Consider the following 17,156-nt stretch of genomic DNA (forward strand, 5'->3'; position numbering starts at 1 on the left):
ATATGGCCAATAAAACACAGCTAAGGGCTGTATGCAGGCACTCCATGTTGCATCATGCTTAAGAACAGCCCTTAGCAGTGGTATATTGGCCATTTACCACACCCCCTCGGGCCTTATTACTTAAATATCCATGACGATATATATATCCATATCCATATATCTCTATGACAACAGGAACAACTCCAATGTTAACTCGTTTTTTTTCAAAGATGCCGAAATGCCATGTGCGTCCAACTATATCAGTGCATTCATAACAACCTAACCATTATGAAACTTCCATTCGATCAAATAAGCCCCCTGTAGCAAATGATCAATTACAAAAATGTTTGTTTATTTTCGTGAACAGATTTTGGGCAGAGTAAAACATCTCGCGTCGCCTCGTTCTCTCTGGCATAAGCAAGCAATAACGTTTATATTATAATCCCTAAATGTTACAAGGCTAATTATTGATTTACTGCTGTATACAGTCTTGGGTTTGACCCACCCAAAATTCTTGACTTAGTATTGCAGAAACTGTTTATCCAATAGAAATCCCGGATCACACTTGCAGGCCATGTCATGGCGACGTTGGCTAGATAAGGTCATGCATAGAAACACATCATCGGGTCTAATGGTCTAGATTTTTCACTTCTCTCAATGACCATGTTTCCATGCGCACAGTATTCCGGATAGTAGGTCATATCCCGCTTAAGGTCTTAGGGTTCCTCAACTGGTGGCCCGCGGGCAATTTTATTTGGCCCCCCAAGTTCTGACAAAATGTTTTACCATATTTTTATTTTATTGTTGGACATAAGACTGTAAACACCAGCAAATCAGCTCCAAGTCATTTTAATTGTGGAAGTCTGTTCCAAAGTATTCCAACGCATAATACAGAGATACAGTATGTGATCGTATACAAATGTATCTGTTTCGGGTACTTGCGGTCAATTTGCAGTCAAGAAATTATTTGTAATTACATTCTGGGCCCCCTGACAATACACTCAAGAAACAAAATTGGCCCGCTGCAGAATCTAGTTGATCTCAAGCCTATAACCTCTCACATATAGTGTGTTATAATAACTTCTGCAGAATTCATGTTTTGCAGTAAAATGATACAAATGTTAATTTGTCTCCAGAAAAGGAGTGGAGAAATGATTTATTTCTTGAAAACGTGAAGATGTGTGTAATGTGTTATATTTGACATTTATGCAAGCAGACAGTATTTCAACCACATAAAATATGCGCCCAAGATTAACTTAGGTCTTATCAGAAAAATGTTATTTTGCTTTTTTTATTATTATTATTATTATTTTTTTTTATTTTTAAATGCTTTTTATTTCTTTAAACTGACATTGGACATTTTGCACAACACCAATCTTTCCACTGTTTGAGCTATTGCATTTTTCCCCAGTCCCTAAAAGAAAGACAATTTTACCGATCTAAACAACATTAATGAATTAATTCTATCGACGTAAGACATTCTTGTGAGCACTACTTTATTTAGTCTTCTAGGGCAACAAGTTATGACAGAAGATAAGCTGTATATAACTATAGGTGACAAACAAATGACCTACCAAATGTCCGAAATTATAAACAGAGACTTGGCTAGATTATGGGTTAAAAGGTATCAGCAAAATAAATAAATTATTATGCAATTATTATGGTGGATCAAATTGATTTGTTTGACAATCAGGATGAAAACGTTATCACACAACACCATAAGCTGCACACACCCATGGTATGCGCAACAGAGCCTGTGCAGACTACGAACAACAACAGTAAACAGTATGTTTAAATGTTAATGTACAATATTTGATGGATTTGCTAAAAAATATGTTACAAATTCTATCTAGGTGGTTAACGTTAGCTGGGTTAAGGTTCAGGTTATGTTTAGGAGTTAGGTTGAAGGGTTAGCTAAATTGCATTGTTTGCTCTATAACCTGTTAGTTCATATGCCTTGCGACCGTGATGTATAGGCCTAAAGCCGAGACAATAATACAGTGGTGAAATCAATTCAACCAAACCTTTTGTTCAAGCAAGTTAATGTTTCCAACATTTTCGGACTAATAAACAACTATTGATTTAGAACCATGGAGAGCAAGTCGCAAAGAAAACAGGAGCTGCCTCCACTATTACAGCAACAGTTCAACATCATCAAATCACTTATGCTTAGTCTAATACAGTGACAACTGAAAGATACCAAAAACAAACAATTCAGTCCAATCAATGTACGCCTCGATATCATGTGGCTGTCTATGGTTCTGATTTCTCTCGCTCTCTCTCTGTGTGTACGTTCGTGCAAGTAAAGAACATGTTGACTCGCCCTACTTGTACCCTAAAACCCTACCATAACCCTTAACATTTTACAAACAAAAATAGAACAATGAGCCAGATATTTCCCCGGATCTATAAATGAGAAGCTTCCGTTTGGCGTTTTCACTTACTACCAAATATGGTGATGAGAGGAAGCCCAATGGCCGGTAGTGGGAGAAGATTTTACAGATGTAAACTAGATCGATTTTGGCCGACTTTCTGCTAATTTTCTCATCGATTAAACATTTGATCTCCATACAGTTTTGTTTCCAAAACTAGAATTTGTAACTGAGTGGACTGCGTTTTGTAGACCTTACCCTTTGCCAAAGTTTCACAAGAGTGTGTTGTTTTGAAGGAGTGCAAGGGCAAATTGAGTTCGCTTTAGCACAGAGTAGGCGTTCCCTAACGGCAAAATGCAAATAAATGGTAGAATGCCCCAATAGGATCTCACTAGCTTGTGCTTGGCTCTGCCCACCTTGCTTGTTCTTTTCACTATGATTAATTTTCTCCCATTGGAATGACAGGTTCTGGTCGATATTGGGTTAGGGACGTCCCAAGGATCTCGATTAGCATGGACCGAACAAGATCCACTCGTGACTTCCGTTTTTCCCTGAACCGGTAAACATGTATATATTGTTGACTTAAATATCTGTCACTCATTAATTTGAGGCGTCCTATTGGCGCGAGATCATGGGCATAGGCGGATGTTATCGGCGTGGCACACTGTCGGGGGCGGGGTTGAAGGGTCGGACAGGAAAAGAAAAAGGCGAGGACATCTGCAACGAAAACGGTAATAAAACTAGTAGCTAAACGTAACCTATTTGAACATCGTTGTTATTGATCACCATGAAAAGGGACCATTTATAAACTAAATGTTTGGATGAGGCTTTAAAACGTGTTTTCTGTAGCCAAGATGACATTAGGCCAGAGTGACAAATTAGCTAGCGGCGTTGATGCCGGAAACGAACGAACAATTGAAGTGAAAAGACTCATCGTTTCAGCTCCACCAGTCAGAGCTAGACAGGCCAATGCTAGATAGCAGGTCACCAGAGTCCGGTATACAGTGCCATCATCACCATTAGGAAGTTCGTAACACATCCCTGGTCTGAGAGCTAGCTAAGCTAGCTAACTTCACCCTGTATAGTCGACAAGATCTCTAGCTAACTAACTTGGTTAACAAGCCATCCTAGCTAACTCGCTAGATACCACTGACATGACAAGTGACAATGTAAATAACTGCCGTCCACCGAACCACACTTGCAATACTGGGCGTTTTTAAATGAGACAATCATTGTAGCTAACTATTTGTTTGTCCAACTAGCTACAGTAGTTATCTAGCACTGAGTTTACGTGAAGAGGGGGAAATAAGTAGCTAGCTAATAGAACTTGGGTGCGGCTAATCCATTCATAGACGAACTACCTTTAGCGCCTATTGACGATAGTATCTTCTGCCAAGCCTGTGGGGAATTTTAAGATCCCCAACGCTCATCGTTAACGCATCGCTTGCGGTACATGTTTTGGAAGCTGTACCTGTGCTATCTAGTTTACTCTGAACACCCTTTAAGTGTAACTGGATAGGAAGTGTAGTTCGTCAACTGGAGGCACACATAGCATATAAGTCTGTGCAAAACTGCTTTACTTACTGTATTTTTTATTTGAAAGAGGGGCATATCAGCATGTTTCAAAAACCGTTTAGCAAGAGATGATTGACGTTTCATAACGCTAATACACAGCGTGGGCGAAGCTAACCCCTGAAACCCTGAGGGTTTTTGTGAGAGCTGGGGTGCAGGTGTTGAGGACATGCGTCCATGGGGTGGCTAGCTTGATCTCAATCAAAGGGTCTTCAGCAGGTCTTTAGTGATGATAGTGACTTTTTTGGTATGATGGGTCATTCCATGTTAATGTATTAAACATTTCCATTGATGCATGTTCCTGAAATTCAGTAGGCTTAGATCAATAATTAAAGTTAGGTTACTATAAATCTATGGGGTTACAGGCCTTGAGCACTACGGACTGTTTTCCTGGACTCAGATTAACCCTAGTCCTGGACTGAAAAGCACTGCAATGGCGAACTTTGTGTGTGGGAAACTGGCTCTATGGTAATGTTCCAGATGTTCAGATTCTGTTGTTACTGGAACTGAAGTTGGTGGCTGGCTTTCATAGGTCCTTTGACGCATTTAGGAGGCTTAGCCCCAAATTCAGTTGTTGGTGGGAACCAGGGTTTCAATTAGACGGTAATATCAAGCCGATAAATAAAATTGGCACCGGCAAATTGCCCGGGAAAAAAATCCCATTGCGAAATAGACTTTTAGCCTATTCGTTGATGTAAATACATTTGACTGGTCATACTTATCTTCTATGGGTAATTTGCATAATTTAGTGGTACTAAATTGGCGCGTGTTTATTCGTTTATCTTATTTATCACACGTGCACAACATAGATACAGAGCCTGTGAATGGAACATCTGTCGGACAGCGCTTTTATAAACCCAATATTGCGCAACAATTCTAAACTTAATGTTATATTTCTCAACTGGTAATTGAAGCGCGTTACCCATTCGCCATTCAAATGCTAGGCAACATGCCAGGCTTCATCGCATCACAACACTTTGCCATGAGTATGAGGCAGTATGCATTTTCAAAACATAGCTACTTAATTGTTTGAACCCTGAACGTTTTATTTCATATGAGGCATAATTCAATACCTTCCTTCAAAGTAGCCTAGGCAAAATCCGACCATATCAGTTGAAGATATTATTTTATAGACTTCCATAAGCCATTGAAACAAAGCCTATTTTCGCTCATGTTCTATATATATCTTTTTTTCCCGGTAACCAAATGAACATTTGCATGTAGCCTATTGCCTTGTGCGCATTCCTGTGCTAATAATGTTAAGAAATAGTTTATCAACACTTTAAGCTAAACTTTCTGATCTGTTGCATCAGATTCATTGCTTTTTAACGTTCGTTGCCTAGGCCTACTGATTTGTATGAATTTGGGATCTACCGTCCCACAACTCCCAGAGTCTGTTTGGGCTATTTCTTTCTCAAGCTGACCAATATATTAGGTACATTTTCTACTACACAGAAATAAATAAAACCATTCAAAATAGCCTACTAAAGCATGATTTGGCCACAGTAGATCATTAGCTATCCCTAGCCATAAAACACGTTTTTTTGTTGTATTGCTTTGCCTACAGTGGGAAGGAAAGGCAGCAAGTATCAGATAGCTGAGTTGTGATTGTCAGTGAAAAGTAGAGGCCCAACCAGTCATCGCAATATTTAAAGATAAAATCACGGGAAAGCAAATGGCTATTGCTGTAAAGAAAAGACAATGAAATGACTCCAAACGGTCTATTAGTTATCAAAATGCTCAACTTAATTGAGCAAACAGTAGGCCTATTGTCTGTGATCCAATGGGAATTTGTGTATGTTTAGGCCATCATTAGGTAAAATATTTTATTTTTGAAAACAGTAATTGGTGACATATTTTCTCAAATCTAGACTAAATCTCTTATGGTCTGCTGTATCTTGGGCCCTGTAGTAGTTAAAGGTGTCAGAAACAATGTATCTGAGTCCCACAGTTCATACCTTTCTAACAGTACTGTGTTTGTAGAACTTATCATTTTGAAAACAAAATTTACTTTGAGGGTAATATACAATATTATGCATTGTTTAGAAAATGCCACCAGAGGGGGTCTGAGTAACAGGTTAACACTGTATGAACACATTTGCTTACAAATCTTAATTTTCTTGGTTGTGCTATATTATCACAAACTCAATGTTGCACTTTAACTGAGAAATTCTCTTGCAGATGGCTGCGATCCGTAAGAAACTGGTGATTGTTGGTGATGGTGCTTGTGGAAAGACCTGTCTGCTCATAGTCTTCAGTAAAGACCAGTTCCCTGAGGTCTACGTACCTACAGTGTTTGAGAACTATGTTGCAGATATTGAGGTGGACAGTAAGCAGGTGAGATTATACTGTTAGTCACACAGTATGCTATCAAGACACAATTGAAAACGATTTTTATGTTTAAGTCTTAGTTTTCACCTTTTCTCCAGAGCAAGTTACAGTTTTTGGCTAAACAGCAGTGTATACATTCTCTACTGTAATTCACTCTGAATAAGAGCATCTGCTAAATGATTAAAATGTGAATTTCTGCTCTCCATGTGGGTTCTAGGTGGAACTGGCCCTCTGGGACACAGCTGGACAGGAGGACTACGACAGACTACGGCCTCTCTCTTACCCTGACACTGACGTCATCCTCATGTGCTTTTCCATAGATAGCCCCGACAGCTTGGGTAATGCATTGGTGACTGTAAAGTTAATCTATCATGTGTGGTAAATGCAACAAATTATCCCATTTCACCAGCAGCATTTTCCTAAAATTATCCCCTGTGTCTGAAACAGAGAATATCCCAGAGAAGTGGACCCCTGAAGTAAAACACTTCTGTCCAAATGTACCCATTATTCTTGTGGGTAATAAGAAGGACCTGCGGAATGACGAGCACACGCGTCGGGAGCTAGCAAAAATGAAGCAGGTAAAGTATTCATTGTAAAAATGTATATTATAATTTCAGCAAACACTCATTGTCCTGATCCATTCAGGATATTTCTTAAATGTAGCATTGAAACCAAACAATCCATTACATTTATTTTAATGTGGTTGTGTTGCCTCATAGCTACTGACACTTCATGTATTGTCTGCTATTGTCTAAATATACACAGGTTGAGGTTTTTGTTTAGTTAGTTATGTTTTTGTTTGGCTTGTTATGATTGGTGGTTTAGTATGTCACAATGGATGCCAACCATAGAATACCTCTGAATACTTTTACACCTCTGACACGTGAACAGGAACCAGTGAAGCCAGAAGAGGCCCGGGACATGGCTAACCGCATCAACGCGTTTGGCTACTTGGAGTGCTCAGCCAAGACGAAAGACGGCGTGAGGGAGGTGTTTGAGATGGCCACCAGGGCCGCGCTGCAGGCCAAGAAACGTGGAAAGAAGAATGCCTGCCTCCTGCTATAGAGAGCTGGAGAAAGACGGGAGCGGGTAGGAAGGGGGAAACAAATTGGGCAGAGGAAAACGCTGCACCCCTCTTCTAAGTCTGCCTCTGTGGAAGGGTGGGTGAGTTTCAAGGGGGGTGTGAGGGAGAAAAACACAATTAAACTAGGCCAAAGGAAATGGAGACGGTGAAGGTCAAATGTAACGAAAAAGGGAGTTTACATTGAAGGCCAAGTTGATTGCCAATTGTTTTTTAAAATAAGATAATCGTAAGGTTAAGATTTTTTTAATTGGGTCTTGGACAAGTAGAAGGGTAAAGAAAAAACATCTCTCTGGTAAACTTGTCAGGGTGGTGTACTCTGAGGGACGGGATAAAATTGGTGTTCGTGATAGGTTGTTCACCACAGCGCTAATGCCCTGGTTCATAGAGCTGAGCATCGTCAGAGAAAAAGGGGGTTTCGTTGCATCATGGTGCATGTTCTCCCAACTAACCTCCCTGGCTTGCAGTGTCTGTCTGCGCTTGTCTTTCATTTCTGTCCAGCCATACCATAGGTGTTTATTTTCTTTGTTCTCCCAATGGATAGACTAACCCTATATTTGCACGGACCAGCATCTCCTTCTATGGTATCATAATCTTGCATGGACCAGCACCTCTTATGATATAATTGGTCCAGTAGTATAGTTCATTTGATACAAGCAATTTTGATTTTAAATGGCTACATATTTTTATTTGCCTTTGACTATAAAATTTATATTAAAATGCATACAATAATATTGATACTAACTGATTTTTGTACGCCTGTTCATGTATTATAATGAAAAATAATTTTAGAATTTGGTTTTATCATTAGTTGGCCTCAAGTCATATAAAGAATCTACATTTGATGCGGACTGTCAAACACTGTTTGGTTTGAAAGGGGGGGGGGTGACTTTTTATTAAGTGATAAAGGTTTTGCAAATTTGGTATTTTCCTCTTGCAGATTGTTTTTGCCTGCATGCCAGGCTATTATTGGGAGTGGGTTTTTAATGTGACCTATTGCTCACTCCCTCCAGTCCGTCTTTCTAAAACTGTATGTCTTCCTGTTTTTCCCCTCTTGTACTGTATGTTTAACCTTGTGAGAGTCTACTGGCTTATCCTGTATCAGTTGTGCATATTTTGCAAAAATTAGTAACTTTAGGATGAGTTTAAAAAATAACATGTAAAATGCTTAGTAATCCATGAAAAAGATTGACAATATGTCATACTATTAAACGCAAGTAATTTCTTTAAAAAATATCTTAGTCATTTGTGTGGGAGGTCTTTTGTATACAAATGCATCCTCACATTTCCGCAGTCCTCTTTTTAAAAGTACTCTTAAGAAAATAAATTGTTATAGGGAATGGTTGGTTGTCGTTCTTTCATGCTTCATGCCTCACAACACAAAATCCCAAGATATGAATGGAATTTATTCACGATTCTGTTACAAAACAGTACAACATTTGACAGAATAGATCAAGGCATCTAGAAAGGAGTGCATCTCCTGGCCATCCCTCATGTAACATTTTTCACTTCAGTATTTACAAAGTGTGGTGGAGTCCAGCAACAAACTCCTGGTAATAGGGCTCTGGAAAAAAAGAGAGCAGTCAGATTTGTCTCGAATCTTCTGCTATTGTTGGTGTTTAAATGATTGACAATTGCACTACTGTAAATAGTTTTTATGGTGGCTGCAGTTCCGACTTTCACTTGACCTCTTCCCGACAGTTAAAGGTATGAGAGGCCCAATGTGCTCTACATATTTTTGTTTATACATAGCTGCTCCGGATTGGACGTCTGTGGGGTGTAGTCTACAAACGTTGACATGTTGTACAACACACTTTTTGTAACAGTAGGCTATTACAAACATAAGCATGACACACAGGCAGTAGAGATTCCATGTTATTTTTTCAGGAGGGAGTACCTGCAGCTATTTAGACATATCAAACAAGCAAGACACTGTCTAAATAGCGATTATTATTATTTTTTCTCCCATTGTCCTTGCGGCAGACTGATCACTGGAATTCATTAAGATTTTGCCACTGTCAAACTGGTTACCAGCTACAGTCATTGCCAAAAGTTGAGAATGACACATTCATTTTCACAAAGTCTGCTGCCTCAATTTGTATGATGGCAATTTGCATATACTCCAGAATGTTATGAAGAGTGATCAGATGAATTGCAAAGTCCCTCTGCCATGCAAATGAACTGAATCCCCAAAAAACATTTCCACTGCATTTCAGCCCTGCCACAAAAGGACCAGAGATTCTCTCGTTAACACAGGTGTGAGTGTTGACGAAGATGATGCTGGAGATCACTGTCATGCTGATTGAGTTAGAATAACAGACTGAAAGCTTCAAAAGGAGGGTGGTGCTTGGAATCATTGTTCTTCCTTAGTCAACCATGGTTAACCGGCAAGGAAATATATGCCGTCATCATTGCTTTGCACAAAAAGGGCTTCACATGCAAGGATATTGCTGCCAGTAAGATTGCACCTAAATCAACCATTTATCAGATCATAAAGAAATTCAAGGAGAGCAGTTCAATTGTTGTGAAGAAGGCTTCAGGGCGCCCAAGAAAGTCCAGCAAGCGCCAGGACCGTCTCCTAAAGTTGATTCAGCTGCGGGATCAGGGCACCACCAGTACAGAGCTTGCTCAGGAATGGCAGCAGGCAGGTGTGAGTGCATCTGCACGCACAGTGAGGCAAAGACTTTTGGAGGATGGCCTGGTGTCAAGAAGTGCAGCAAAGAAGCCACTTCTCTCCAGGAAAAACATCAGGGACAGACTGATATTCTGCAAAAGGTACAGGGATTGAACTGATGAGAACTGGGGTAAAGTAATTTTCTCTGATGAATCCCCTTTCAGATTATTTGAGGCATCCGGGAAACAGCTTGTCTGGAGAAGACGAGGTGAGCTCTACCATCAGTCCTGTGTCATGCCAACAGTAAATCATCCTGAGACCATTCATGTGTGGGGTTGCTTCTCAGCCAAGGGAGTGGGCTCACTCACAATTTTGCCTAAGAACACAGTCATGAATAAAGAATGGTACCAACACATCCTCCGAGAGCAACTTCTCCCAACCATCCAAGAACAGTTTGGTGACGAACAATGCCTTTTCCAGCAAGATGGAGCACCTTGCCATAAGGCAAAAGTGATAACTAAGTGGCTCGGGGAACAAAACATCGATATTTTGGGTCCATGGCCAGGAAACTCCCCAGAGCTTAATCCCAATGAGAATTTGTGGTCAAGCCTTGAGAGGTGGGTGGATAAACAAAAACCCACAAACTGCAAGCATTGATTATGCAAGAATGGGCTTCCATCAGTCAGGATGTGGCCCAGAAGTTAATTGACAGCATGCCAGGGCGGATTGCAGAGGTCTTGAAAAAGAAGGGTCAACACTGCAAATATTGACTCTTTGCATCAACTTCATGTATTGTCAATAAAAGCCTTTGACACTTATGAAATGCTTGTAACTATACTTCAGTATTCCATAGTAACATCTGACAAAAATATCTAGACACTGAAGTAGCAAACTTTGTGGAAATTAATATTTGTGTCATTCTCAAAACTTTTGGCCCCAACTGTACACACTTCGGCTGCCTATAACGTTCGGTTGCCCATAGGTGGAACAGCTACTCTGGCAAATTTCAATCATATCCTGTGGTACTTGCGAAATAACAGTTTTAACCTGTTACGCAGATTGTTTTGCCCCAATGCAAAACTCAGGTGGGGAGTTCACCATCATTGCAAGCATCGACAAAACAGGTGGCAGTCATGTTATTTTTCAGCAACTCAGGCTACGATATGGCAGCATAACTGTAAAAATGAGGCTACATCACAGATGTACAGTGTGGTTAAACCAGACTGTTTTTCCCTCAATATGTAGACTGCGCCCTGCTTGTGCTTTTGCAATATTCTTATTTACAACAGATAGGTTGTAGCCTACAAAATATTTACTTTGTAATGTTCGTTCAAATAGCAGTGGGGTTTTTATTTCTGCTTTTCAGATATGAGGCATAAACGTAGCTACATCTTGTTGATCATATTGGTAGAAGAGGGTGTGGAAAGAAAGAAACAAAAGGGAGTGTGAGCAGCAGCTACGTAAACAATGTGTCCGTAAAATAACACATGCACGGAACATGAATCGGATCTTCAGTTCTGGGGGGGAAATAACCTGCGGGGGGTGTTAACGACAGATCTGCAGCCTCTGCCTAGTTTTTATAACTGTTATCCCATGTCATTGATTGATGTACTGATGCAAACCTGTATCAGGCTGTATGTAGGAATGTCTGATGAGGAAGTCTAGGACCACCATGGCACAGTTGGGCTTGAAGTCGTCACTGATCAGCAGTTCTTTCACCTGAAAACAACATTGTAGGCCTACTTGAAGACATTCTTTGCGGGCCAGACGTAAAAACTAACATGCAGTACTAGAGGTGCTCAAAAGTAGAGTGGCTGACCTTGTCCATGGAGTAGAGGTAGAACTCTTGCACCTCGCCATCCCCTATCTTAGGCTTGAACTCAGGAGGTAGCTCCAAGTCGAACACAAACTGGCTTTCAGGAAACACCCCTTCCTCATCCTCATAAGTATAGCTATGAGAGAAGACACAGGGGTGATTGAAATAATGTGGATACGATTGTAGGCCTATGTAAAAGCATGCAAAGAGATATTCTCAATGAGACACTGCAGACAGAGCTGGCTACTCCTGTTGAGATGTCAATCACCTCACTGTGCTCACGGGGCGGGCAGTCTCTGCTATGTCTTCTGGGATGCAGGCCTCCTCCTCACATTCCTTGATCAGGGTGTTTTTCACACCGATACCTGCTGCTAGTCCCCCAGCTGCCTGAAAACATGGTGGAAGAACATGGTCAAACCAGTTTGCCATTCACAAAAAAATATGTACCGGTAAAATGTAAACGGTTGTATTCTCATTTTAAATCAATAGGTGCTGACCAGGTTGTCCAGTTTTCCAGGGTAGGTCTGCTTGGTCATGGATCGTCGTCCCACCCACATCCTGAGTTCCCCATTTTCACCCTGGCAGTACCCATTAATATGGACTCCATACCGTTTCACTCCAAAAAGGCCTACAAAGACAATGTTAATCGGGCATGCAGGGGGAACACTGGGATTATTTTCTACTGTTATTGCTTAGGACACGACTTACTTGTGGCAGATCTCTCCATACACATTAGTGGAGTGTCGCAGAATCTGGGCATTACTTCATACTTCTATAGAAGATGCCCAAATACATAATTTCAGGGAATTTTAAAAATGTGTATAGTTTGTTTTCAGTTTTACAGCATATTGTAATACTCTCACCTCATTTCTCCATCCTTTCAAGACAGTCAACAAGCCTTCCCTCCTAAGTGACTGAAGAACAGAATCTACAGCATCTGACCTCCTCCCATAGGAGTCAAGATTTTGGCACAGAGTAATAGCGCCACCTTGTGGTGGATTGAAGACCTCTGGAAATGTACTCAAAATGGACGCCACTTTGGAAGGCACCCACCCAACTTGCTCTCCTCCCACCTCAAACCGAAGGCATGTGGTGCGACTGGAGCCTGGGTGACACAAACATACATATTGGATGCGAGAGAGGTGTTGTAGTATAGCCTAGATAATGCCGCATTCACGTACTAGTCGGAACTCGGAAATGTCCTATTTTCTAACTGGTTGTAGTTATACACAATTGTCGCTATCAAACACACATAGCTAGCCACAGCTTGTAATTCACTTCCAGTTATCACAAATAGTTTTAACTCTAACCTGGCGAATAAAAGTTATTCATTCGGCGAAGCACCTGGAGCATTTTTTCCGACCAGGTAGTCATGATTTCAAGCCTAGGTTTCTGACGCGAGTCCAATGATTTTATGAAGGGTAAAAATTAAACAACGATATGTTATGTTTTATTTATGTAGCTACATAATCTTTTCACTGTGATTATTTTGCAAGCGCCATGTTCCTCTCAGCGGTGTGTACTCGGCGTGCGCAATCGCCCACTGCACAAAACGCCCACATGATTCGCAACATTTCCATTGGTTGAAGACGCGTCTGCTGCAGCAGCTGGTTTAACGCACGCCGATATTTGGAGTCACAAGGGCTGTGTATGTATGCATTTATGTATGTGTGTGTACGCGTGCGTGTCGCCATGTTCAAAACAACTGGGAACTATGAAATCTCCGACTTCAATGCCTTTAATACAACTTGGAACTCGGAAAAAACAAGCTCCGACTTGGCATTCCAAGTTGAACGGCATTCCAACTCGGAATTCCATGTCAGAAGTTTTCTAGAGCGCCGACCTGAAGATCACTGACATCATGAGTTGACCTAGTTTCTGTCTGAGTTCCCAGTTGTCCCGGATGACCGGTCAAAACGAGTTTTCTCAGTCGGATAACGTTTTTTTTTTTTTTTTAACGATTTCCCAGTTGTCTTGAACGCACTGAAGTCGGTAGTTTGAACGTGGTATTAACCCTTGCCAACACCTTGGACTTTCTCACTCATCTAAAGAGCCTCACCAGGCCTATGTTGTGCCCTTTATACAGCCTGATAGCTATTCGTTCGGTCTACAATATAATACAATAGGCTACAATACAATGTTGATAAGCAATCCTACTGATATCAGTTTTATTGAACTGACTACACTTTCATCTGTATTACTGAACATCTTTATTTATTGAAAATATACAGTATTGTGGAGTATAGTGTTTACTCCTCTTTGTTAAGATTTTGAATTGAATGATCTATGATTATTGGGGATTAAATACATTTATATTTAAGGAATACACTTCAAGGACATAACAAGACCCCTTGTCTTTAAGGGCTTCTAGGACTCCAGAGTGATGCAGCAGTCTAAGGCACTGCATCTCAGTGCAAGAGGGGTCACTACAGACCCTGGTTCAGTGGTCTAAGGCACTGCATCTCAGTGCAAGAGGTGTCATTGCAGTGCCTGGTTTGAATCCAGGCTGTATCACATCTGGCCGTGTTGTGGATGATAGTGTTGTGGATAGAAACTGGACCACATACAAGATGTTAACCAATACATGTTGAGGATGGATGCATGTGGTAGATGGAGCCGAGCAGATGAGGCTTTTATTTCAATGTTTTCCAACTTGTTCAGGCAATGGTGTGATGGCATGTCAGCGCTAAGAAGAGGTATGAGTATTTTCCCGGTCTGAGGGTCCATGAGTCTTTTGATTCCTTTACTCAACCCCGTTCATGAATTCCAGGAACTCTGTGGAAGAGTGACACCCAGAGAACATGATAGATCAGCAATAAAAATGTCTTACTGACTGCCTGGATTTGAACTGTGAAAGGTTTGGCATGAAAGGATAGCCTAGATATTGACACTGTTTTAGTTGTCTATATGTTTGTCTTTATAGGCTCTTGTTAGAGTAAACCCAAATGCTTTTTGGCAACCACTTTGCTTGATATTAGCCTTACTTGTCAAACATGCGGAAAAGTTCAGCCAACTCTTCCTCCGGTTTCCCTTTGCTTTCCTCATTCATGTAACGCACCATCATGACTAGGAACTCATCAAAGCCTACTGTCCCGCTCCCTGTAAACACGCACGCACGCACACACACACACACACACACACAGCAGCTGTAACATGGTGTCTTAATGTTGAAACATAGTAATGTGAGTTCCAAAGTAACATTTCAGACCAGTCTGAAAACTATGTATGAACCACCCCCTCAGGCTACATGACCTAATGATTTTGCCTGAGGTTAAAGGTATACTTCACGAATTTGGCAATGAGGCCTCTTCTCTACTTCCCCAGAGTCAGATGAACTAGTGGATACCATCTTTATGTCTCTGTGTCCAGTATGAAGGAAGTTAGAGGTAGTTTTGCAAGCCAATGCAGAGGTTTATGGGTATCTGTTAGCATGCTAGTATAAGGGATGTACAGTAATATTGTGTGTGTAGTATTGAGTGTTAATAAGTTTGCAGCCATGGTGACGCACCATCCTCATCCAACTCGTCTGCAGCTCCTCAGGGGTTGGGTTGATCTGCCCCAGCGTCCTCATCACCTTCCCGAACTCCTTTGTGCTGATGCAGCCGTCCTCCGCATCCTGACATGCAATGTCAAAGGCTGCCTTGAACTCTGTGGGAACATAGTGGTGAGAAGCAGATTTAATGGCGCTTATGGGTATTACTAGTGTTTCTACCTAGATATGAATGGTGCAAAGGTAAAGAAGAATGTCATGGGATTATTGTGTACAAAAGCAAGGCTCACCATTTTTCTGCTCTTCTGTTAAGTTCTCAACCTGAAGGGAATAGTGGAGCAAATGCAGTTATAGTGCTTTAGAACTCATTTTAACCTACTTTATGTGCCTAAATTATGCAGGTTGGTTGGCCTCTTGTCATTTATTATTTGACAAACCACTCATAGTTGGACCACACTGGAGGCCATTGGTGGTAATTTCCTAATTTTCTTGTCTCTCTTCACCTTGATCCGCAGTCAGCCCCTAGCCCTCGCAGTGTGTAATGCATTCCATTAGTACCCCAGCACCTTCTCCCTCTCCTTGAACTCAGCCCAAAACCTGTCGTGCACAGCCATCTACCCCTGGTGCAGTCTGACTGAAATGTCCCGCTGCTTTCTTCACCTACTATGCTTGTCGGGTGGCGATGTGGGGCTCTGGCACCGACTCCACTGACAGCCATTTGTTTGAGCCGAAAGCTGTCGACACTCTTCTTCCTCCTAACTGTCCTTTGTTTTATTGTTGTCGGGCAGAGAAATGCCAGAAATCCCATGTAAACACACAGCACGTTCTCCGGGGTCCTCAGAGAAGATAATGATGAGCTCAAATGATCATATTGACATGACAACATGCTTTCTGTTGTGCTAGCAAGGGGTAATTCAAATTGAATGAACATTTTCAGAATAGCTGGGCTCATTAGAACATGACTAACTTTGTGTTTAACCTTGGTGAATCTTGGTACTTGTAAGTTGCTTATTCAAAAGATACAATGTTAAATTTCCATTGACTTTAAACTCTTGTGGTGAGATAATTTATTCATACACTGAACTCTGCTAACAATTATGTTAGAATGACAATGTCCTTTTCTAAATTGGACAATAATGGTCAAGACATTCAGAAAAGCTCTGCTGGTAATTCTCAATTACTCTCTATAAAAGGAGTGTTGAATGACACTTTCACATCGTGTGCTTTTCCTATTGCATGACCATGTTTATTTGGGTCTTTGACACCAGGGTTGGGTTGGTTACTTTCTAAATGTAATCCGTTACAGTTACTAGTTACCTGTCTAAAATTGTAATCAGTAATGTAACTTTTGGATTACCCAAACTCAGTAACAGTCTGATTACATTCAGTTACTTTTAGATGACTTCCCCTTAAGAGGCATTTGAAGAAGACCAAAATGTATGTTACCAATTGAATGACATCTATTGCAGGTTAACGTTTACATAGCTGACCATATATGGATTTTACTTTATGGGTTGGTTATGTAGGCTTCTTCTAACCCATCGCTTTCTACTACATATAATAATAATACAATAACATTTTGTCTTTACATTAAAAACCAAAGTCTATCAGAATTCCAGTCATTCCAATAAAAATGTATATGCCTTGATCTTCAAGAATAGGACGTGGAAATATGGAAGTATAGATTAGCCATATTGTTTTACCTGAGCATAACCCCAAAACTAAGGATTTATTAGCCAGCCCTACTCTGTTGTTTATGATTTTTGATGTCATGGAGGACTGATTGGGCTCATTGATTCTAGTTGAAAAAATGAATGGCATGCTTTGAATACTACTGAAAAGTGCTATTTCCATGTGAAAAATTATTGCCAAATGCTGCATTTGCTTTTGGCCTATTGTTT

General features: G+C 40.7%; 2 protein-coding genes and 1 pseudogene across 3 annotated transcripts; 1 reads left to right on the forward strand and 2 right to left on the reverse strand.

Moving 5' to 3' along the window:
• Positions 1 to 2,973: 2,973 nt before the first annotated feature.
• Positions 2,974 to 8,675, forward strand: LOC115132214 (rho-related GTP-binding protein RhoA-C-like). Its single transcript, XM_029664602.2, has 5 exons — positions 2,974 to 3,082; positions 6,105 to 6,260; positions 6,472 to 6,592; positions 6,702 to 6,832; positions 7,146 to 8,675. The coding sequence occupies exons 2-5, from the start codon at positions 6,105 to 6,107 to the stop codon at positions 7,317 to 7,319; spliced, it is 582 nt and encodes a 193-aa protein (XP_029520462.1). The 5' UTR covers positions 2,974 to 3,082; the 3' UTR covers positions 7,320 to 8,675.
• A 45-nt stretch (positions 8,676 to 8,720) lies between these two features.
• Positions 8,721 to 13,302, reverse strand: tpk2 (thiamin pyrophosphokinase 2). Of its 2 annotated transcripts, none has more exons than XM_029664601.2 (8): positions 13,076 to 13,302; positions 12,629 to 12,870; positions 12,474 to 12,534; positions 12,263 to 12,393; positions 12,034 to 12,152; positions 11,769 to 11,901; positions 11,572 to 11,668; positions 8,721 to 8,899 (listed from the first exon to the last, which is right to left on the reverse strand). In XM_029664601.2, the coding sequence occupies exons 1-8, from the start codon at positions 13,137 to 13,139 to the stop codon at positions 8,853 to 8,855; spliced, it is 894 nt and encodes a 297-aa protein (XP_029520461.1). In that variant the 5' UTR covers positions 13,140 to 13,302; the 3' UTR covers positions 8,721 to 8,852. The 2 variants fall into 2 exon arrangements, with proteins under 2 accessions (XP_029520461.1, XP_064876808.1); XM_065020736.1 differs by having other exon boundaries at positions 12,474 to 12,537; positions 13,076 to 13,301.
• Positions 13,303 to 14,745: 1,443 nt separating this feature from the next.
• On the reverse strand, positions 14,746 to 15,869 carry LOC115132215 (troponin C, slow skeletal and cardiac muscles-like; annotated as a pseudogene).
• Between the last annotated feature and the right edge of the window lie 1,287 nt (positions 15,870 to 17,156).

This window comes from Oncorhynchus nerka, linkage group LG7 (assembly GCF_034236695.1).
Source record: "Oncorhynchus nerka isolate Pitt River linkage group LG7, Oner_Uvic_2.0, whole genome shotgun sequence".
Classification (NCBI taxonomy): Eukaryota; Metazoa; Chordata; class Actinopteri; order Salmoniformes; family Salmonidae; genus Oncorhynchus; species Oncorhynchus nerka.